The 23,083-nt window shown below is 38.0% G+C and overlaps 2 protein-coding genes across 5 annotated transcripts in view; both read right to left on the reverse strand.

The window, feature by feature from the left end:
• Positions 1-4,124, reverse strand: part of FAM193A (family with sequence similarity 193 member A) — a 252,632-nt gene extending 248,508 nt beyond the window's left edge. Inside the window, exon 1 of the mRNA XM_069070946.1 lies at positions 4,065-4,124. The gene's annotated coding sequence lies outside the window, so the exon portion shown is untranslated. The remainder of the gene's footprint in view (positions 1-4,064) is intronic.
• RNF4 (ring finger protein 4) overlaps positions 1-23,083 on the reverse strand; it is an 82,494-nt gene that overhangs the window by 7,045 nt on the left and 52,366 nt on the right. For all 4 annotated transcript variants that reach the window (XM_069070983.1, XM_069070956.1, XM_069070972.1 and 1 more), the window contains 2 exons: positions 22,985-23,074; positions 4,065-4,224 (listed from right to left, as the gene is read on the reverse strand). In XM_069070983.1, the coding sequence (XP_068927084.1) occupies positions 4,065-4,224; positions 22,985-23,074 (250 nt within the window). The remainder of the gene's footprint in view (positions 1-4,064; positions 4,225-22,984; positions 23,075-23,083) is intronic.

Below are 23,083 nucleotides of genomic sequence, written 5' to 3' on the forward strand. Positions count from 1 at the left end.
CACAGTAAAGTTAATACAGGTATGCAGTATACTGCTTCTCCCCCACCCACTGCATCTAGCTTTTATCACTGGTGGTTGGCTGCTCTGCAACTTTTTAAACAAAGCTATCAAGAGATGTTTGGACAGTGGCTCTCTTTTTTGTCTCATATATCTGATGGCAACAAACGATATTATATAACCTCATCTAGTCTTTGAATTTTGAAAAATCTTGAAGTATCTGGATCCATCTTTTCAACACAAGAAAAAATTTCACTCAAATGATGAAATGCTTCTGCCACCTGTACTGGTGTGAACTTTGGGGTTTGCCCTTGGGTTCCAAAGCTTTCCTTTCTCCTTCTGCAACCTGTGCAACCAGCAGCTCAGGCAGATGTTCCTTTGTCAGGTCTTCTCCAAGAGACTCAATCAAGTCCTCATCTACTTCTAGCTCTAATTCTTGTGCTAATTTTACAATCCAGTTTCCTTCCAATGTTTCATCTCTGTCAAATCTATAATTGCAATGCAACATGGATTTTCTTCAGAATTCTTTAATTAAGGCCAAATTTGTATAATGTGAGTTTACTAAAGGGATAACTATCTGTATATATTTAAATATATACAAATAAATACAAAGTAGTTAAATACAGGGAGATTTGAGAAAGGCAGTGGACAATTAGGGGAGTGGCAGGGTAGGAGACTGGGAAGGGGATCGGGAAAAGCTTCAAGTAAAGGTAGTATTGGAGCTTCATCCTGAAGGAACAGGGAGATTATTTGACATGGAGGTGAGAAGTGAGTGTATTTCAGACATGAGAGATAGGCAGTGCAAAGACACAAAGATGGAAGGTGGAATGCCCTGTGTGAGAAACCAGAAAGTCAGTTTCACGGGATCAGAGAGGAAGACAGAGAGAGGGGGAAGGGGCAGAGATGTAAGAGAGAAAGAGGGGCAGGCAGAGGAAGAGGAGGAGAGAAAATATAAATGTGTGTAGGGAGAGGGGAAGAATGTACAATGAAGTTGAAAAGACAGTTGGGGCAAGTTTGGGGGTTTTTTGTTTGTTTTTTGTCTTTTTTATGGGGGAGGGAAGGCAGGGCAACTGGGGTTAAGTGACTTGCCCAAGGTCACACAGCTAGTAAGTATTAAGTGTCTGCGGTCGAATCTGAACTCAGGTCCTCCTGACTCCAGGACCCATGCTCTACTCACTGTGCCACCTAGCTGCCTCTGGGGCAAGTTTTTTTTAAAGGTTTTAAAAATTAAACAGAGGCAGTCATTCAACTATAGTTTAATATTTCAGCCTAGAGGCACCACTAGAATTGATTGCACATAGGGGAGTCTTGATCTGCCCCTTAAGGAAAATCACTTTGTCTGCAATGCTTAGGGAAAGAATTGAAGCAGAGAGACCAATAAGGAGGTTGCTGCAAAAATCTAAGAAAAAGGTAATAAAAGAATGAATTGAGGTGACGGCTGTTTCAGGAAAGAGAAGAAAACTAATGAACCTGAGAGAGTGAAAGAATAGGGAACTTTTGAAGATACTAGGTTTGAAGGGAAAGAAAAAGAGTTCAGTTTTGTACATAGTGAGTATGGAATACCTCTGGCACATCCAGTTTGAAATATCTAAGTTGGCAAGTAGTGATGCCTTTTAGCTCTCCCCCATACCTGAAATGCACTCCTTCCTCACCTCTACCTCTGAACATCACTGATTTTCTTCAAAACTCAGCTGAAATGCTATCTTCCACAATATGTCTTTCCTGATCTCCTCAAAGCTGGTTGCTAGTGCCTCCCCAAATTATTATATTTATTTTCTAAATACTTTTAGATATCCATACTACCTTTTCTGGCAGAATGTATGATCCTTTAAGGGTAGGGAGACAAATGGTATTCTTTACATCTTCAGAGCCTAGCACAGTGCCTGATGAAAAGGAGATGCTCAATAAAGGATTGATTAATTGATCCTAAAAGTATTTAAAACTGAAATTGAGAGGAAAATAGACACACCAACAATAGATTATCGAGATCTACTCTAAGTGAATCTATCAAATTAGGATTCTATGAGAACAAAGATGGAAAAAGACTTAGATTAGACAAAGTACAGAACAGAGGTCTATGCTGGTGGCATCAAATGTTTTGAAGATGTAAGTAATCAATTTTCAAGCCATCTAAAATAAGAGTGGATGCCAAAAGCACTGACAACAACATGGACAACCTTCACTTCTGTGTGATTTTTAACAGGTCATTACCATCTTTGGGCCTCAGTTTCCTTAAATTATAAAAAATAATAAAAAGCAAAGGTCAATTAAGAAAAACACCAACAGCTAAAGATTCCAGTACTTACTATTCCATTTTTTACAAAATCTTTATGAAATAATTCATAGAAAGATCCCTTGCTGAAGGTATGAGGACAAGCAGACTTTCACAAATAATCTTATAGATAACTACATTTTTATGGACGGAGCCAATTAGGCTTGTTTGCAGACTACCAAAAAAAAAACCCATCTGATTTAATAAGGCAAAGTGCCATTTAAATGGTTTTCTTCTAACAAATCATCTCTCATGCATATTCAAAATCATCCAAGATTTCTTAATAGATCCAACAGTAGAGGTCACTTGGTTCAATGACCCTCTGATCAATATCAAGAAAGTTATTCAATAAGGAGACAGATATAAGCTTTCCAAAAGTATCTACACTGTCAAAGGATGTCTAGAACAAAACACAAATAGGGATTCTCTAAAAATGGTAGGCCCATCAAGTGGCTGTGAATGATGATGGGGCAATCCAATTACATCAGAACCTTCAAATGAGATCATTATATCCACCAAGTCAAAGAATACCAATTGTCTAGACCTGAGGTTCTTAACTTTTTTGGTGTCACTGACCTCTCTGGCAGTCTTGTGAAACCTATGGATTCCTCAGAACAATTTTTTTTAAATGCATGAAATAAAATACCCATAATTACAACAGAAATAAATCACATGAAGCTGGTCCATCCTTATATATTTTGTACAGACACTGCAGATGAACAGTAAAGTGTAGACCAGAACTAAAAAAAGATGAAAAAGAAAGATGGCAGGCCAGATTGTATTTGAATAGTATCATTTTCAATGACCTTAAACTTTTCCTTGAAACAAAAACCTGTATTTTTAACATCAGTATTCTTCTGGTTAATTCTATCTGTGTATCATGAAATATTATTCTATTTTAAAAACTGCAGGTCACTAAAAAGGTAGATGGACATACAGTGAGTACAGATGAGGTGCAACATATGACCAATTACAAACTGCATGCAAAAGGCAGCAGCAAAGATATCAAGATACATGACAAAGAAGAGAAAGTGGGGTGGTCAAAAAGCAAGATGGAATTATAATAGATGGAGCACATATGCTCCACTGGTACCCACACAGAGTCAAGAGACCTAGAGGAAAGCCCCCAGTATTCTGACCAGACGCCCTAGCAAAGGGTCATGGGAGGACATAGATGAAGCCAATAGGAGAAGGCATGGAATGTTTGTAATCTGCAGCACCAAAGGGAATTCAAACCTTAATGGGATCAGAGATTCACCCACGTGTGTTTCAAATATCCCACAAAGTACTATTTTGTTATCTTATCACAGGGGTTCTCATGTAGGGGTTCTCAAAAGCTATGCCAGTATAGCAAAAGTTTCATCCAACTAGAAAAACTTCAAGCCATAAGACTCATAACAAACTCTGTCTGCTGTCCAAAAATCAATCCAGTTGTGCAGAGGCATTCATTATCAGAAGGCTAACCACCATTTTTTTAGCCAAAGCAATCACAAAAACTACCTACTAAGATGTAGAAGTGTTGCTATCTACACTGGATGCAACACTGACATTACTGAAATCACAGGTCCTAAAAGCAACTATTTCATAATATCCCCAGAGATGAGCCCAAAACAGATCTTTCTCTTTAGTTATGAGAGAAAGATTCAGTTAAGTATATAATCAAATAAATTAGACACAAGACAGATAAACTTAACATAATGAAAACTGTTAGTTTTCAAAAGACTATATGCTTACTTTATATATTTTCATGTATTTCTATATATCACATATGCAGAGAAAATATCAGAGTACATACCTTATGCTTGATGTTTCTTCTCCCAGAACAACTGATTCTCTGGGTGGATTTTCTGTCACATACACATCATTGTCTCTTGTTTCTTCATCATCACTACTCAAAACACAGCTGTCAGGCTGTCCTCGACTTATCCTTGGATTTCTTCTTTGCCTTCGATTTTCTAAAAATTCAATTGCAAAAAGGAGGTTTAATGCGGATTCTAGCCTTCCCAGGGTTAACATGTCACCACTGGCTCCCTCTCAATAAAGCCCAGCTAGTGGCTTCTGCAATAATTTATTTCTATAGGACTATCTCACTTGACCAACTACTGATGTTACTGTCCTGAGTTCTCTAGAAATATCTTCCTTGGCTCCCTCTTTCACACAGCCCAGGCTGCTTTTCCCTGACCTATCAAGTTCTCTCACTGTTGGACAAGATGGCTCATTCCTCTCCTACTGAGAAGTGCTCACTAAACTCCTCGTTCCCCTATCTCCTGCCAGTCACAAGGCTTTCACTAGTGCCTAGAAATGGATCCAAGAAATAAAGATTCCAGAAAGGAGTTTTAGTAGGGCTCCTAAGAAAGTGGATCAGGACTGCACTTGTGACACTGAATTAGGTCACAAAAGTTTTCTTAGGCTTCTGAGATTTACAGGAAGGATCTTGCAGTAAGGAAAGAAGACAACAGATTTTTAAACCAACATCAGCTGCTTACAAATATGAAAGAATTAAAAGTGGTGCCAAGCTTAACCAACTATGAACAAGATTAACACCAACCCTCTTTTTATAGCCCCTGGGAACCCTTAGGACCCCTTTTCAAGCCCTGTTAATTCAAGGTTTTTTATTAAAATGTGAATAAATGTGAAATGTTGCTACTTACCTTCCACAAACTTGTTTAAGAAACAGGAAGGAAAAAAAGAAATGATTAGGATTTGATTTTAAGCATTCATAATTACGAAGTATTTTTAAAATATAAAAATGTAGCATATCTTAACTTCAAAATTTCCATAAATCATGTGCTAATAAGCAACTAATAGACTAACAGGGAAAAGTGATATAAGGGAAAGGGCTCTGAAAGGGCTTTGAGCTCAAATTCCACCTCCAATGCTCACTTCTGTGTGATCTTTAACAGGTCATTACCATCTTTGGGCATCGTTTTCCTTAACGCGGCTAGGTGTCCCAGTGAATAGAGCACCATCCCTGGAGTCAGGAGGACCTGAGTTCAAATCCAACCTCAGACACTTCACACACACACACACACACACACACACACACACACACACACCACAAAACTAGCCTGTGACCTTGGGCAAGTCACTTAGCCCCAGTTGCCCTCCAAAAAGCAAAAAACAAAAAAAGTTTGGGTGGCTAGGTAGTGCAGTGAGTAAAGCGTTGGCCCCGGAGTCAGGAGGACCTGAGTTCAGTTCCGGCCTCAGACACAACACCCACACAAAATAACTAGCCATGTAACCTTGGGCAAGTTACTTAACCCCAATTGCCCTCCAAAAAGCCAAAAAAAAAAAAAATGGGTACTAGGCTTCATTGCCTTTAAAAGCCATTACATTTCTAGAATTGTATTATGATCTTATGAGACAAAACTTGTGATTAAGGCAATAGAGGAAAAGGTGCTGTCTACAAATGACCAAAGTCAGGGAATGATTATGATGACACCCAGCATCCTATATATAGCACCTGAAAGTTTATAAAGCTCTTGCACACAAGCACACCCAGACCCACACCCCATCTCATCTCAGTCTGAGCACATGGCCATAAAGATTCTCAACTGCTTCATACTTCTATAAAAAAATCTTTCCCCCCACCCCTTCTACTTAAAATGTCTTATAATAGTTAACACTAGGAATATTTAGTATCATTTAGGTTGTATTTAAAATGTGTAACATCACCAATATTAATCAATAGCAAATGAAAACAAAGCACTTATCAAATTGTCGATTCAATTTAGCTCAAAACACTTATTTTAACCACTATCAACCCAATAAACTTTAAAAGTGAAGGAAGATTTAATATGTGCAACATTTAGCTTTAATATTTGTTATATATGTAGACAGACTGAAAATGCTAGATATAAATGTTCAACAAAGATTCTGGTCTTGCTGACTCTCCATAAATAATGATATATGCAATCACATAATTAGTTATTTGGGAAAGCAGAATGACAGATTTGGTAACCTCAAGGTCATTTCAAGTTCAAGGATACCATCAATTCTTTCAAAGCAGTAGGAAGGCAAACAGTATATACGCTATAAACCTTAAAGTTTCTTCTGATGTAGGAAGTATTAAGCAGAGTATAACAATTCTCTAATCCCAGAAAAAAATAAAAGCTTTAACTAAGTCCAAGAAACTCTACTGTATTCTTTTAGAAAGCCTAAGTTCTCGAAAAACATGAGTACCAAATATTGTAGTTACTGGGGGACTCATTATTTAACAAAAACTACTGGAAAAAATGGAAAACAGTCTGGTAGAAATCAGATTCTGACAACACAGGTGAGAAAGAGCTAACTGAGAAAGCTGAATATCTTGTCAAAAGTCTTTGTGGTTTCCTGACATAGTATAGCAATAGTTTAATGGAATTAAAAGGAGGCAGGATATCTGGCTGAACAAACTAAACCTAAAATAAAATACTTAAACAGAGGGGATGGCTGAAAGAATAGTCACCTCAAAAGCCCCCAGAAGATTGGGAGCTCATCAAGAGAAATTTCCAAGGAGAGCCTCATTTGAAATACAAGAAGTCTGAGCAGTAAGGAAAGTTCTCCAGAAAAATGATGAGTTTGTGCTATAGGCGCTCACTCACTAATAACTTAATCACTTCTTCATATTTGTATGTGGGCTAGAGGAATGTTTCTTTATAGCATGGTTTATGAAAAATGATGAAGTAGATAGGATGGAAGAAATAATTCACAAAGTAAATTAGAAAAATGTCCCTTGGGCATCAAAAACTCTCTCATTTATTCTCTCAAACTGTCTGTTCTGAACTTTGCTATCCAGAGCAACATCATCCTTCCAAGTCACCCAAATTTGCAATCGATATCACCCCTTCCTTCTTCCTCTTTCACTTTAGATATCCAATTGCCAAATTTTATCATTTCTTTCTCTACACTAACCCTCAAATGCATCTCCTCTCCACTATGTTAGAAACACAAACACTGTTGATACCAAAATTTGGGATATCAGAAGTTATTGAGAAGTCCAGAGGAATTAAACACCTCTGGCCGGAAGTGAATGCCATTCTCCTTTTGGAAGGAGGAGCAGATGATACAAAAGCAAGGGAAGTTTTATGTCATTAGTGCAGTGCAGACTCTTCCTTCAGAGAATGGATTTGTTTGTTCTCTTCAGGGTTTCAATTTTCCCATACATCATCATACATTATCATCCATCCCTCTCTAATTCTATGCTGGGCATGTCAGATAATATACATGAGGTTTATCAAGCAAGCACAATAGTAACTTTGGAATACCCGGTCATTGACCCCTCAGTGGTTTAGACCAGATCTGTCCTTATCCTGATCTGAGAGTCCCCAGGCTGCTGTCTGTTTTCTTATTGGTCAGGTCCACCTGCTATCTGCTAAATTCCTTTATTTTACTTTAGTAACATCTAACAGTTCTGTGGAAACCTGACTCCTACTGTTTCTGACAATTTATTATCAGTAGAAAGGGAACTAAAATTATAAAAATGGGAACTACTAGAGCTAAAAAAAATAATTATATGGATTACCCCCACACAGGGGTAGGTAGGGGTTATGGGGAGTGGGAGCAGCATTCTCTACAGAGCAGCCAGGAGCTGTCAGGTCCTGACAAGTATAAGGAAACCCATTACTGGCCCCAAGGGGTAATGGGGTTGGGGACTTCTTAATGACAGAGAAATGGTAAGAGGGAAGCCAAATCTGGATATCTGAGAGGTATTATGCCTTCTTGGATCATGTGTAAAAAGTTGACAGGATATATTCCAATAAAAATCAATTAATGAATAGACATTTATTAAGGGCTTACTAAGTATAAAGTATTGTGCTAGGGATATAAACATAAAAAGTCCCTGTTCTCAAAGAATACACATTCCAATAAGGGAATACAACGCATAGAAAAAGGTTCTACTTCGAGTCAGATAGAAAGGCCTGGTGAGTCCCTAGGGAGCAGCTGAAAGGAAGATGCATCATCTTTAGTGTCCTGGCCATTAATAAAACAACATACAGTTCTGAAATTGAGACATCTGACTGTGCCAAAGACTTTGATTATAATAATGTCACTTTAAAAAAATAAAAAATAATTTTTTAAATTATTTACTCATCGCCCAAAAGTGGAAGAGAATATAAATATTATTCCCATTTTACAGGTAAGGAAACAGACTGGATGATTAGAAGGATGATGTTGTCAGGACAAATGGAGAAGGATGTTGAAGGAATTAATAGATTTAGGGAGAAAGATGAATTCTGTTTTTGATCTGTTGAACTGAGATCCCTACCAGTAAAAATGCTCAGGTGGAAATGACAGCAAGTAGTTGGAATAAGGACTGGAGGTTAGAGATATATGGTGGCTGGATATGTAGTTTGGGAGTTATCCCATTAGAGATATCTTTTATGGATTCTAGTGTCTAACTGAAGGCTATGGGAATGCAGGTAATATTTTTACTTTTTTCCAATATAAGGCTGGGACTTGAGAAATGAAACATAAATAATAGTCAAAGACTAAGATTTTTATTTTTGGAGGGAAGGTGTGGGGGTAAGGATGACTGGCTAAGAGAGTATAATGATATATTACTAGCAAGAAGAACTGACAAATGTTTGGCTAGAGACAATAACTTGATCAAGAAGGCTTTAAATCGAAAATTAAAGGAATGGGAGAGGATCAAAAATGACAGAAAAACAATGGAAGAGTTCTTAATTCACAAGAGAAAATAACTACAAAGAAATAATGATGCACAGTAAATAAGGAGACTGTAGTGCAGCAAAGAGAGCACTGGATCATGGTTATGAAATCTGGAGAATGAAAGGCCTGCTCATCTGGGCCCCATATAGAGGTTCCTAGAACAACTCACCAATGGAAGAATAGGGCCATGATTTATAATCTTGTGTCCCAGCTCTGAATTAGTTCTGCTACGATTACCTGTGTGACCTTTTGGCAAGTTCACCTCTCTATGTCTAAATTCTACATCTGTTCCATTCATCTGAATACTATAAATGCTATGGCCCTAATAATTTTAGCTCTTTTAATAAACAGCAACAACAGCAGCACAAGTCAGCCACTGACTAGCTATATGTAGTGATAGTGTTTTTAATTATCTCTTAAAATTCTGCATTAAAATGGCACTGATTTCCATCAAGTTAACATTCCTCATTTGAGGTGGTCCCATAGGAAGCTTGCATAGCAGCCCAGTGTGACTAAAGGATCTGAAAGTGTTTAATCTCCCATAATCTCACGTTCAAAGGTATTAATCTTCTAATAATAGGATCCTAAAATTTAGAACTTAAAAGGACTTTAGAGATAGGTCGTCTACTACAAATCCTTAGTTTTAGAGATGAGAAAACTGAGGCCAGCCCATGAGGGTGACTTGCCCATGGTCATACAGCTACTAAATAGTAGAACTGGGATTTGAATTTAGGTTCTCTAACACAAAATCCAATATTCTTTCTTCACACCAGATTTTATTCAAAATAATCTTGAAATGCATGGGATTACACAAGCAAAGTTACTGCATGTTCAGTTATGTTTTCTTGGTCTATCTCTTTTGATCTGTAACCTCTGAATATCAAAAACCTAAAATTCAGCAGATTTTATACATGTTGTCCAATCAATAATTAATACCCTGATCATCTCCTCAAACCAGTCTTTTTATATAAAAATCCTTAATTTATGTTAGCTATTTCTCTACTAGAAAATCACTATATATGGGTAAGATACCCTGTGAAAACACAAACAAGTCACAAGCTCCTCTCAGCAATACAAGGTTATAAGACAACTCCAAAAGACTCATGATGGAAAGAGATGTCTACATATAGAGAAAGAACTAGAGTCTGAAGCAGATTGAAGCAAACTACTTGCTTTCTTTTAATTTTGTTTTGTTTCTTCTTTCTCACTGTTCACTCCATTGGTTATAATCCTTCTTTACAACTTACTAATGTTTAATGTGAAGGTATTTGGAGATCCTATATTTGATTGCATGCCGCCATGAGGGGGAGAGCGCCATTGGGGGGGGGGGAGAGTGGTGAGGGAGGTGGGAGGATCTGAAACTCAAGGGACTGTGGAACTGAATGTTGTAAACTCAAAGTAATTAAATAAAGTTAAATTAAAAAAAAGAAAAGAAACAAATCACAAACAAAGAAGCGTGATAATAACAGGCAAAGACAAAAACCCTCCTCGAGGGTAGAAGCAGAACATAATCTGTTTCAATATCATTCTCTGTTTCAGCACAAGACTGAACATTGAGAATTCAGTGAAACTGTTTAATTGAATTCAGCAAATTATCATCTAAGTGAGAAAAATAAAAAACTTTTATTGAATAATAGAAGCGAAAGAGACATTAAAATAATTTAGTCTAATAGTAACTATGCTTTGTAAATTTTTAAAAATCTCAATTTAAAAACAATTTAGAATTGTCCCCCCCCAATCCCAGAGAGGGGGGGATGGTGTGTGTGTGTGTGTCCAATTAAACTGGACTTTACTTAAAGAAAAAAAAAAAGGAATCCAAGACAATTTTACATCAAGTAAAATAGAGTCACTCTTTCAGGTTACAAGAGTTCTAATTGGTTCTTTAGGGAAATTGGTTTATAGCAGCTAAACTAATGGTTTTATTCCCTGATGTATTTTCATCAGATTTCATCAGACACTAAGGGGACTTTATTATAGCTCTAGAGAATTAAAGAGTATTCTTTTTGCCATATTTCTTTCCTTAGTTAGAAAATGACATTGTAAACTTTTAGTAAAGGAAATTTTGCAGAATTGTCCTAGGTTTTCATTTCTTCCTCAGTTGCATGTTTTAAGATATGATGCTTAACTCTAAATTTGGTCCTTAAATATCCTTGACAAGTTTAGGGAATGATAGATGATGATTTATCCATTTTAAATAAATTTGACGTTTGATTAATTAAAAAGTAGCATGAGACTAATCATATCCAGGAATAGGAATAAGATTTCATTTTGCTTTCTGATGGCTATATAATTTTCACTATCATAATATTCTGAAGTGTAATTTTGAAGTGTATTAAACTGTACAATAAATATAACTTACCTGTGTTGACGATAAGTTCTGAGAGTTGTAGGAAAAAACTTGAAAATTATGGGATCATACTGAGAATTAGAAAGTACAATACTATATGGATGTATCCATTTTAAAATCTTATAAATAGAAAATTTTGTGATAGATCTACTGACTAAACTTGTTCTTATTCCTAAAGTAGAACTTTGGATATAATATCACAATCAGCTTCATGATTACCTTTAGCAGTTAGTCCTATGAGGAAAAGACAGAAAACCTCCCCGTCTTACCCTACACCAGCCTGGAGCCACAAAGAGAAAGCACCAGGTGGCAACCACAGGTTACTCAAATCCTGCTTATGAAACAATAATTGGGAGTTTACTTGCTGTAAAGGGCTCAGGAAAGGATCTAGATGCAAGTTTATTTTTAAACTAACATTTCCACAAATCACTCACTATAATCCCTCCATATAAGGTTGTGAATGTAATTGTCTAGTAATAAAAACTAGTCAAGGCCAAACAGTATGATGAGGGCCAAGAGAGTCGAGCGACTGCAAGGTCAAAACAACAGTATCATATGTAGCTCTAAAGCACCTATTAATATTTGTTATGAAATCACAAACCTCTAAACATTCTCCAGATGGACAATATTAGTCTAAATTCTAAGATGTACTTCCCAATTAAAAAAGATAATGGGACTTTTCACACACAGACTAAGGAAAGTAGGAAGTGGGGATGTATCCAGATATAAAACAAATGAAGATGCTGAAAAGCCTGTGCTGGGCACTGGAACTAAGTGGTGTCATGTTTAGGTAAAAGAACCTTATCCAACACTCAGAAAGGAGTCTAGATAAAGAGAGTTTAAGTTGTTCTTCATTTAAGAAACTGAAAGATCATTTATTACATAAGTCCAACACTTAAGATGGTTACTATTAAACTAATCAAATGGTATAGTATATTTTGTTTGACTGGACATGCGAATTCATTGATATAAGGAACTCCTGATGAAAAACTCCATTATCTGTGCAGATCAGCATATTCTGGAGGATTTGAGAGGATCGCTGGTGCAGTCATACAAACAAAGTTCATTACAAATATGTAGATTTATGAAAAATAAATTCCATCATTAGCCATGTTTGACCACCCCCCTCCCAAAAAGAAGAAGGAACAAAAATATGCTTCCATTTGCATTCTGAGTCTATCAGTTCTCTATCTAGAGGCAGACAGCAGGTTGATTTGTGACTGGTTCCTATATTGATCAGAGTTGATTGTCCTTACAATATTGTTGTTTTACTTTAAGAATTATTGGACTATCTGAAAGCTATGACCAAAAAAAGAATCTCAACATCATGCTTCAAGAACTCATCAAGGAAAACTGTCTCAATATCTTAGATCTAGAGGGTAAAATACAAACTGAAAGAATCCACCAACCATGTCCTGAAAGAGATCCAAATTAAAATTAAAAACTTCCAGGAATATTATAGTCAAATTTCAGAACTCTCAGGGTTAGGGAGAAAATATTGCAAGCAGTCAGAAATAAACAGTTCAAATATTGTGGAGCCATGGTCAGGATCACATAAGATTTAGCAGTATGCAAGTTAAAAGGAGGAGAGGGCTTGGAAAATGATACTCCAGAAAGAAAAGGAGGCAGGATATAAGCATAAGCATAGAGAATAAGCATAATCCTTCTGGGGGAAAAATGGGTATTTAATGAGAGGACTTTCCAGCATTCCTGATGAAAAGATTGGAGCTAAATAGAAAATCTGATATTCAAACACAGAGTCAAGGAAAGCATAAAAAGGTAAACATGAAAGAGAAATTATTAAGGACTTAATACAACTCCTAATTATTTCTCATCAGTAAGGCATTCAGGAGTCTACCTAACCAGAGGGCACAAGTATGAGTCGATTATGTTGGAATGATCTCCCAAAAAGCAAAGGGGGTGAGAAAGAGGGATGCACTGGGAAGAAGGGGAAAGGGAGAGTTAGAATGGGGAAAACTTTATCACATAAAAGATGCACACAAGGAAGAGCCTAATAACAAAGGGAAAAATAGGGAGGGTGTGGGCAATGATTGAAATTCACTCTAGTGGCGCAGTGAATAGAGCACTGGCCCTGGAGTCAGGAGGACTCAAGTTCAAATCTGGCCTCAGACACTTAACACAAAAACTACCTGAGTGACCTTGGGTAAGTCACTTAACCCCAACTGCCCTCCAAAAAAAAAGGAAACTCACTCTTTTTTGAATTGGTTAAAAAACAGAATACTCTCTCTCTCTCTTTCTCCCCCTCTCCCTTTCTCTCTCTCTCAGTTGGGTATAGAAACCTATCTTATCCAATAAGGAAATTGGAGAGGAAGAGGATAAAAGATACTAGGGAAGGGGACAATGATAAAAGGATGGGCAGACTAAGGGAGGCAGAGGTCAGAAGCAAAACAGACTTTTGAGAAGAGAGAGGATAAAGAGAGACGAGAATAAACAGAAGAAAAATAGGATGGAGGGAAATATGTAACTAATAATTTTAACTGTGAATGGGATGAGTTAATCTATAAAATGGAAGCAGAAAGCAGAACAGATTAGAAACTAGAATCTAACAAGATGTTATGTATGAGACATACAAAATCCATTATGCCTCAGCTGAAGTAAAAACGGCAGGGGTAGCAATCACTATGTCAGACAGAGTAAAAGTATGAATAAACTTAAATAAAAGAGATAATCAGGAAAATTACATTACTACATTATGCTAAAAGGCACCATAGACAATGAAGTTATATTTTAAAATTTTACAATAAGTTTTTCTGATAAAGCTTCATTTCTCAAACATATAGAGAACTGACCCAAATTTATAAAATATTTATAAAATATAAAAATTTATAAAAGAGCCATTCCCCATCTGATAAATGGTCAAAGGTGATGAAAAGGCAGTTTTCAGAAGAAATCAATCTATAGTCATATGAAAAAATGCTCCAAATAAATTTATTGATTAGAGAAAAGACAACTTGAAATAACTTTTAAGTTATCTTAAGGTACCAACTCACACCTATCATAAATGACAAATGCTGGAGGGGATGAGGAAAAATAGGTACATTAAAGAACTACTTACTGGTGGAACAGGGAATTGGTCCAACCATACTGTGCTTTGGGGCAGCTAGATGGCACCACATATAAGAGTTCTGACACTGAGGTCAGAACTTCAGTTTAAATATGGCCTCTGACACTTCAAAGCTGTGTAACCCTAGACAAGTCATTTAAGTCTGTTTGACTCAGTTTCCTCATCTGTAGAATGAACTGGAGAAGAAAATGGCAAACCACTCCAGTATCTTTGCCAAGGAAATTCCAACTGGGATCATAAAGAATCAAACATGACTGAAACAACTAAACAACAACAATGTCCACAGCTAGGTGGAAGAGCGAATAGAGTGCTGGGTGTGAAATAAGCAAGACTCACCTTCATGTGTTCAAATCTGGCCTTAAGACACTTATTAGTCATGTGACCATGGATAAGTCACTTATAACATTCACGTTAGCTCCTTATCTCTAAAATGATCTGGGGCAGGAAATGGCAGATCACTCCAGTATCCTTGCCAAGAAAACCCCATATGGGGTCATGAAGAGCTGGACACAACTGAAATAACTGGACAACAGCCACCAGTAACTAATCTAGAAAACAATATAGAACTATGCCCAAAAGGCTCTAAAATTGTGCATGCCCTTTGATCTAGCAATACCATTCTAGGTCTATACACCAAAGAGATAAAAGAAAATGGAAAAGGGCCAATATATACAAAGATATTAACAGAAACCTTTTATAGTGGTGAAAAACAAGTTGTAGTATATGATTGTGAAGTATTACTATTGTGCTGTATGAAATAATGAGGGAGGTGGTTTCAGAAAAACGTGACAAGACCTAAATGAACCAATGCAAAGTAAAGTGAGAAGAACCAGGAGCTCACTGAGCACAGTAACAGCATTGCTGTAATGATGATCAATTGTGAAAGACTTAGGTACTCCAATAAATACAGTAATCCAAAACAATTCCAAAGGACTCATGATGAAAAAATGCTATCCACCTCCACAGAGGACTAATAAATCCCAAGCATAAATTGGAATATAATTTTCTTACCTTCTTTATTTTATGGTCTTCCAATGTGGCTAATATGGAAGTGTTTTGCATGACTTCATATGTATATATAAGATCATAGTGTTTTCCTTCTTACTGAGTGGAGGAAGCAGGGGCAGGAGGGAGAGAATCCAGAACTCAAAATTTAAAAAGAACATTAAATATAAATCAATAATTTTAGAAAGGCTCATTTATGAGGCAACTAGGTGACAAAGTGGACAGAAAAAGTATAGGGCCCATAGTCAGAAGATCTAAATGCAAATCTAGCCTAAAATATTTATTAACTGTGTGATCCTGGGTAAGTCATTTAATTTGAATCAATAAATGTTAATTATTATTATAAATGTTTATTAATTTTTTACTACTTGCCAGGGACCCTGCTAAGCACTGGGGATATAAAAAGAGGGAAAATGACAATCTCTACCCTCAAGGAGTTTACAAACTTAATGGGGGAGACAACATGCAAACAAATATATACAAAATAAGGTATATGTAAGATAAATAGAAAATTATTAACAGAGGGAAGGCATTGCAATTAAGAGGGATTGGGAAAGGTTTCCTATAAAAGATGGGATTTAGGTGGGACTTAGAAGACTGGGAGACTGAGGGGGCCCTAGGCTATGAAGGCCTTTCAATGTCTAACAGAGCATTTTGTATTTGATTCTGACAGCAATAGGGAGCCAATGGAAGTGGAGGGGGGGGGCCCGCTGGGGTAGGGGTGGAGGACACGGTAAACTCCCTGGTTGGACATAGTTGGACCTAGAGGTCAGGAAAATCACTTCTGAATAAATAGTGAACTGGAATGGGGAGAGGCTTGAGGGAGGCAGATGGCTATTGCTACTATACAGGTGTGAGATGATGAAGGCCTACCCCAGAGTGGTGACCATGTCAGAGGAGAGAAGGGGGTGTATTTGAGAGATGTTGCAAAGGTGAAATTGATGGGCCCTACAACAGATTGGATATTGGAGGGGGATAGGAGAGATAGTAGGGAATTCAGGATGACTCTTGGGTTTTGAGCCTGAGGGACTAAGAGAATGGTTTTGCCCTATGCAATAACAGGGAAGAAGGAGAGTTGGGGAGCATTTAGGGAGAAAGATAATGGGTTCTGCTTTAGACATATTAAGTTTAAGAAGTCTACTGGACATGTGGTTCAAAATGACTAAAAGGTAGTTGAGGATGTGAGATGAGGTCAACAGAGAGTTTGGGGCAGGAAAGGTAGATCTGAGAATCATTAATATAGAGATGCTAATTAAATTGCTGGGAGCTGGTGAGATCACCAAATGAAGGAGAATACAAGGAGAAAAGAACTGGGCACAGGGCAGAACCCTGAAGGACACCAACGGTTAGAGAGCAGGATCTGAAAGTAATAGCAAAAATGATAGAGAAGGTTGTCAATCAATAAATCAACATTTATTAGCTACTCTGTACCAGGTACTGTGGGAGAAGAACCAGGAGAGAAATTAATGTTCCAAAAACCTAAAGAAAAGAAAATAGCAATTAGGAGTGATCTACAGTATCAAAGACTAGAAAGAAGTCAACGAGAATGAAGAATAATTAAAGCAACTTGGCAACTAACAGATCAGTGGTAACTTTGGAGAGAACAGAATGGCCAGAAGTCAGATTATAAGGGGGTTAAAAGAGAGTGAGAAGAGAGAAAAGTAGAAGCATCTATTGCAGAATGCCTTTATGCAGAGTTTAGCTACACAGGACAGAAGAGATATAAGATGATAGCAGGGATGAAAAAAGCAAGTGAGGGACTTTTCTAGAGGGGAAGAGACATGAGTATGTTTATAGGCAGTAAGAAATGAGCCATCAGAAAGGGAAAGACTGAAAATAAATGAAAGAGTGGAGATGACAGAGAAAGTAGTCTGATAGAGGAGATGGGATGGAATGGGATCACTTGAACAGGGAGAAGGGGTTTAGCTTTGGTAAGGATTATCATCATGTGAGACAGCTATGAAAGAGGAGTTAATAGCAGAAGGCACCTGAGTAGGAAGAGGTGAGAAGAGGGAGCTCACATTGAATGAGGCAAAATTCTCAGCTAACAGGGTAAGGGATTATAATACCAATGTGATATTCACAAGCACCCACAGTGGCTATGAATATGCTGGTGTAGTTGTGAATCACAAAATGTAACAGACTCTCCACATGGAAGACAGAACCAAAACACTTACTCAAAAAAAAAAAAAAAAAAAAAAAAACCAGAAAGCCAAATACCAAAACCAGAAAGTAAAATCCATCAAAGCAACCAAGAAGTTGGTACACATAACCAATGCAGCAAACACCAACATTCCCAATCCTTCCCTCCTTCAGGCCTTCAAAACAAAACAGGCCGCCTCTCTCACTCACACTAGGAGCTCAGCCCCACACTGCTTGCTCCCAGCTGTTCTGGTTCTCTCCTGCTCCTTCCTGCTCCACCCCTTCAGCAGGCTCCTCCCCCCTGTGGGCTCTATGTGAATATATTTGGTCTATTAAGGGACAGAGAAGATCTTCAAATTACCATTACCATTACAGGGATGGGGATCTATGGCAGGTTTCAGAAGGGATGAAAAGGTTTGGAAGAGCTACTATGCACAGTGGAAGAGTAAGTTGATAAGGGGGGTAGAATAGGACTACCTAGCAGCAACAAGGGCACAGATGAGGCTGTGTGACATGAATCTGTAGTGTACTCAATCAGAACAATTGGCTAATGAACTAGCTGTAGGCAAAGGCAGCAAACAATGAGAATGATTCAAGGCTGAGGTTTGTTGGGCATAATTGGTGATATGATAAGGGAACTAAGAATTCAAGAGAGAAAGATTATGGAGCATTAAATGCGTTCACTAACAGGTCTAGATGGGGAAAAGAGGAGAGAACTTTGCACAGCCCTGCCTCACTTAAATACAATGCCACTTCCAAGTCATAGCATCACCTTCCTGAGGTCATGGTCCTCTTCAAGAACAAAGGACAAACAACAATTAGAGGTACAGGAGACCCAAACTAGGGGAAGGGAATAAAACAAGGAGGGCTCTGAAATTGCCTGAGGAAACCATTTTGTTTTCTTTTCTTTCTTTCTTTTCTTATAACTTAAGGATTCAATAAATTCCATTGGTGACAGAAGCATAATAAAAGTCCTTCCTATCTTTTATCTTTCACAGAGCTTTGAGGAGAACATAGTGGTTCAGGGATTCCTCTGACTCAGATGATGAAATTTAAAAACACAATCCAGAGTTTCTAAAGCACAAATCAGCAGGCTTTGAAGATAAAAGGAATTTTAGAGACTGAATCCAATTACCTCATTTTTCTGATGACTTGGCCAAGATCATATCAATATTAACATGCAAATCTAAGGCTTAAACTGACTCTGAATCTAATGCTTTTTCCTACATTGGTTAGAAAGTCAGCCTCTGAGGGGCGGCTAGGTGGCGCAGTGAATAGAGCACCGGCCCTGGAGTCAGGAGGACCTGAGTTTGGATCCGGCCTCAGACAGTTATCACAAAAACTAGCCGTGTGACCTTGGGCAAGCCACTTAACCCCAACTACCCTCCAAAAAGCAAAAAAAAAAAAAAAAAGTCAGCCTCTTTTAACTTGCAGCACTATGAGAAGAGTAATGCAGTGAAATGACAACCAGATAGGCTTGTGTAGTGTTCCAGATTCTGCCCCACTTAAGTCTGTGACCTAGGGCAAGTCATTTGGCCTAGATGATTTTTAAGGTTCATTCTAGCTCTGATTGCCTGTGATTCTAAGTTTTTCCATTATAAATTGATATTTTTGCCAAAAGAGACCATGCATTGGGATTTATCAGAATCAGTATAGCAGAGAGTATGCTAACATACATATTAACATCAATAAGTATCTTTTAAAATAATATGAAATGAAAGGAAGGTCAAATTACTTCCAGTATGATATATGGCACCATTAAGGCTAGATAATAAAGGGAGTGATCAGGAGATTAAAAGCAGGAACTTGCTTGAGTTCCCACTCCAGCCACCTCCAAATACCTGTGAAAAATGACTCTAAACAAATTCTAGAGCTACAGAACCCACAATATGACAGAGTGAAACACATCTCCAGCTGAAGACAGCCTGGAAGGTCGACAGGAAAGTCTATCACACCAGGCTGGGAGTGGAGCACAGTTCTGCATGGAACTGCATGAAACAGGCTGGAGCAGGCCTCAGAGACTGAATCCCAGGCAGCTGTGGCAGTTTAAAGGCTTCTCAACCCACAAAGGAAGTAGAAGGTCAGTGGGGAAACTGCTGGACCTGGGTGAGAGAAGAGTGTGTTTTGGCCCTAGCCCCAGGGTGGCAGAAGTGGCAGGGACAGTCGCAGCAGTAGAGGGAGCAAAAGCAGCTCCTGATTCCCGAACTCCCAGTCCACAGATGGTGGGAGGATAAAGCAGCTAATTGTAGGGCAATTGCAGGGATGTCTTTGCTGGAGCTGAGGCAGGATTCTCTTGCTTTGCCCAGCTTGGATCTGGGTCTCAGTCTTGGGTGGTGGTCCTGAGGTGAGGAGAAGCTCTGGTGTGGCAGAGCTTGTGGTGACAGTGGAGAGGGAGTCCTCCTCACAGTTGCAAGGTAGAAAAGAGTGCTTGTGGTCACTCACAGGTGCCTAGAAGTAGCTCTGACAACAGCTGCACAAAACCCCAGAAAATTAGGACAGAGCACTCTCCACTCTGAAAGCTGAGTCCTACCTTGGCAAAGAGCTCCAAAGTCAAGTAACTGAGTGGGAAAATGAGCAAACAGAAGAAAAATCAGACTACAGAATCATATTTTGGTGACAAGATCAAAACAACCAGAAGACAACAAAGTCAAAATTCCTACATCAAAAGCCTCCAAGAAAAATATGAATTGGTCACAGGACATGGAGGAGCTCAAAAAGGATTTTGAAAATCAAATAAGAGAAGCAGAAGAAAAATTGGGAATAGAAATGAGAGTGGTGCAAGGAAATCATGAAAAATGAGTCAACAGCTTGCTAAAGGAGACCAAAAAAATACTGAGGAAAATAACACCTTTAAAAATAGACTAACTTGGGGCGGCCAGGTAGCACAGCGAGTAAGAATCCGGGCTCAGACACTTAGCACCCACCCAGAAACACCTGGCCATGTAACCTTGAGCAAATTACTTAACCCCAGTTGCTTAAGGGGCGGCCAGGTGGCTCAGCGAGTAAGAGCACCGACCGCAGAGTAGGGATGACCTGGGATCAAATCCGGGCTCAGATACTTAGCACCACACCCAGAAATAACTGGCCATGTAACCTTGAACAAGTTACTTAACTCCAATTGCTTTAAAAAAAAATAGACTAACTCAAATGGCAAAAAAGATAAAAAAAAAAACCCAATGAGGAGAAGAATGCCTTAAAAAGCAGAATTGGTCAAATGGAAAAGGAGGTCCAAAAGGTCACTGAAGAAAATAATTCCTTCAAAAATAGAAAGGAGCAAATGGAAGCTAATGACTTTATGAGAACTCAAGATATTATAAAACAGAACCAAAATAATGACAAAATAGAAGACAATGTAAAATACTTCATTGGAAAAATCACTGACCTGGTATATAGATCCAGCAGAGAGAATTTAAAAATTATTAGACTACCTGAAAGCCATGATCAAAAAGAGTCTAGACATCATCTTTCAAGAAATTATCAAGTAAAACTGCCCTGATATTCTAGAACCAGAGAGGAAAATAGAAACTGAAAGAATTCACTGGTTGCTTCTTGAAAAAGACCACCCCCCCCCCCCAAATCTCCTAGGAATATTGTAGCCAAATTCCAGAGTTCCCAGGTCAAGGAGAAAATATTACAAGCAGTCAGAAAGAAACAATTTGAGTACTGTGAAAACACAATCAGGATAACATAAGATCTAGCAACTTCTACATTAAGGGATCGAAGGATTTGGAATATGATATTCTGGAGGCCAAAGGAACTAGGATTAAAACCAAGAATTACCTACCCAGCAAAACTGAGTATATACTTCAGGGGAAAATATGGACTTCAACGAAATAGAGGACTTTCAAGCATTTGTGATGAAAAGACCAGAGCCAAATAGAAAATATGACTTTCAAATACAAGAATCAAGAGAATCATGAAAAGGTAAACAGGAAAGAGAAATCATAAGGGACTTATTAAAGTTGAACTGTTTACATTCTACATGGAAAGTCAATATTTGTAACTCATGAGACTTTTCTCAGTATTAGGGTAGTTGAAGGGAGTGTGCATATGTGTGTGTGTCTGTGTAGGGAAATATATACAGGGTGAGTTGAATATGAAGGGATGATATCTAAAAAATAAAATTAAGGGGTGAGAGAGGAATATATTGGGAGGAGAAAGAGATTCATAGAACAGGGTAAATTATGTCACATAAAAGAGATAAGAGAAAGCTGTTACAATGGAGGCGAAGAGCAGGGAGGTGAAAGGGAATGAGTCAACCTTAGTCATGGGATTTGGCTTAAGGAGGGAATAACATACACACTGAATTGGGTATCTTACCCTATAGGAAAGTAGGGGGAAGGGGATAAGAGGAGGAGATGATAGAATGGAGGTGAGATTGGGGAAGGGAATAATCAGAAGCATAGAGTTTTGAAAAGGGACAGGGTCAGGGGCAACTAGGTGGCACAGTGAACAGAACACTGGCCCTGAAGTCAGGAGGACCTGAGTTCAAATCTGGCCTCAGATACTTAACACTTACTAGCTGTGTGACCTTGGGCAAGTCACTTAACCCCCATTACCCTCCAAAAAGCAAAAAAAAGGGGGGGGGGACAGGGTCAAAGGAGAAAATAGAATAAATGGGGGGAGGGATAGGATGGAAGGTATATAGTCTTTCACAACATGATTATTAAGGAAATGTTTTGTTTAACTACACAAATATAACCTACAATAAATTGTTTGTCTTCTCAATGGGGGTAGGTGAGGAGGGAAAAAGGGAGAGAATCTAGAACTCAAAAGTTTTAAAAACAAATGTTAAAAATTGTTTTTACATGCAACTGCAAAATAAGATATACTGGTAAAGGGGTATAGAAATCTATCTTGCCCTACAAGAAGTAAGGAGGAAGGATGTAAGGGGGATGGGGTGAACAGAAGGTAGGGCAGACTAGGAGAAGGGGTAATCAGTATGTATGCTATCTTAGGGTGGGGGGTAGTGGAGAGATGGGGAGAAAATCTGAAACTCAGAATCTTGTGGAAAAAACGCTAAAAACCAAAAATAAATCACAGGGGAGTGATCTATCTTTTAGGGCTGGAGAGTGATCAGATTCTTTGTTAAGAAACATTTATTTCCAAAACAGAGGAACACATTTCCATGTCTTTTATGTTTACACAACCAGATGTACACCTAAACAAATTTTGGAGAATGTTCTAAAGTATTACATCTTTTATCTTTGAAAATACAGATAATAATAATATGATACTAAATAAAATACAGATAATAATAACAATAAAATACAGGTAATAATAACACCTGACATCTCCTATAGCCCTTTACGATTTGCAAAGGGCTTTATATACATAAAATGCCATGTGAAAAATAATCTGCTTGCTGGAGTATAATATTACTGTTCCTCCAAAAGTAATTTATACTTCAGATGTGAGAGTCATTAGACCAATTTGACTGCCTAGGTAGCTAAAACTTGGTAGCCTCCAACTCAGTCTGTACTACTGATGCTTACCACCACAGAATCATTGTGAGTTAGATCCACTACGACCGGTTCAGTAGATTCACAGGTGAGGTCCACCACCTCTTCTCCAGCTTTAAAAG

Source organism: Petaurus breviceps, unplaced genomic scaffold, assembly GCF_028583685.1.
Source record: "Petaurus breviceps papuanus isolate PSGF00001 unplaced genomic scaffold, PetGlider_PUasm1.0 140, whole genome shotgun sequence".
Lineage (NCBI taxonomy): Eukaryota > Metazoa > Chordata > Mammalia > Diprotodontia > Petauridae > Petaurus > Petaurus breviceps.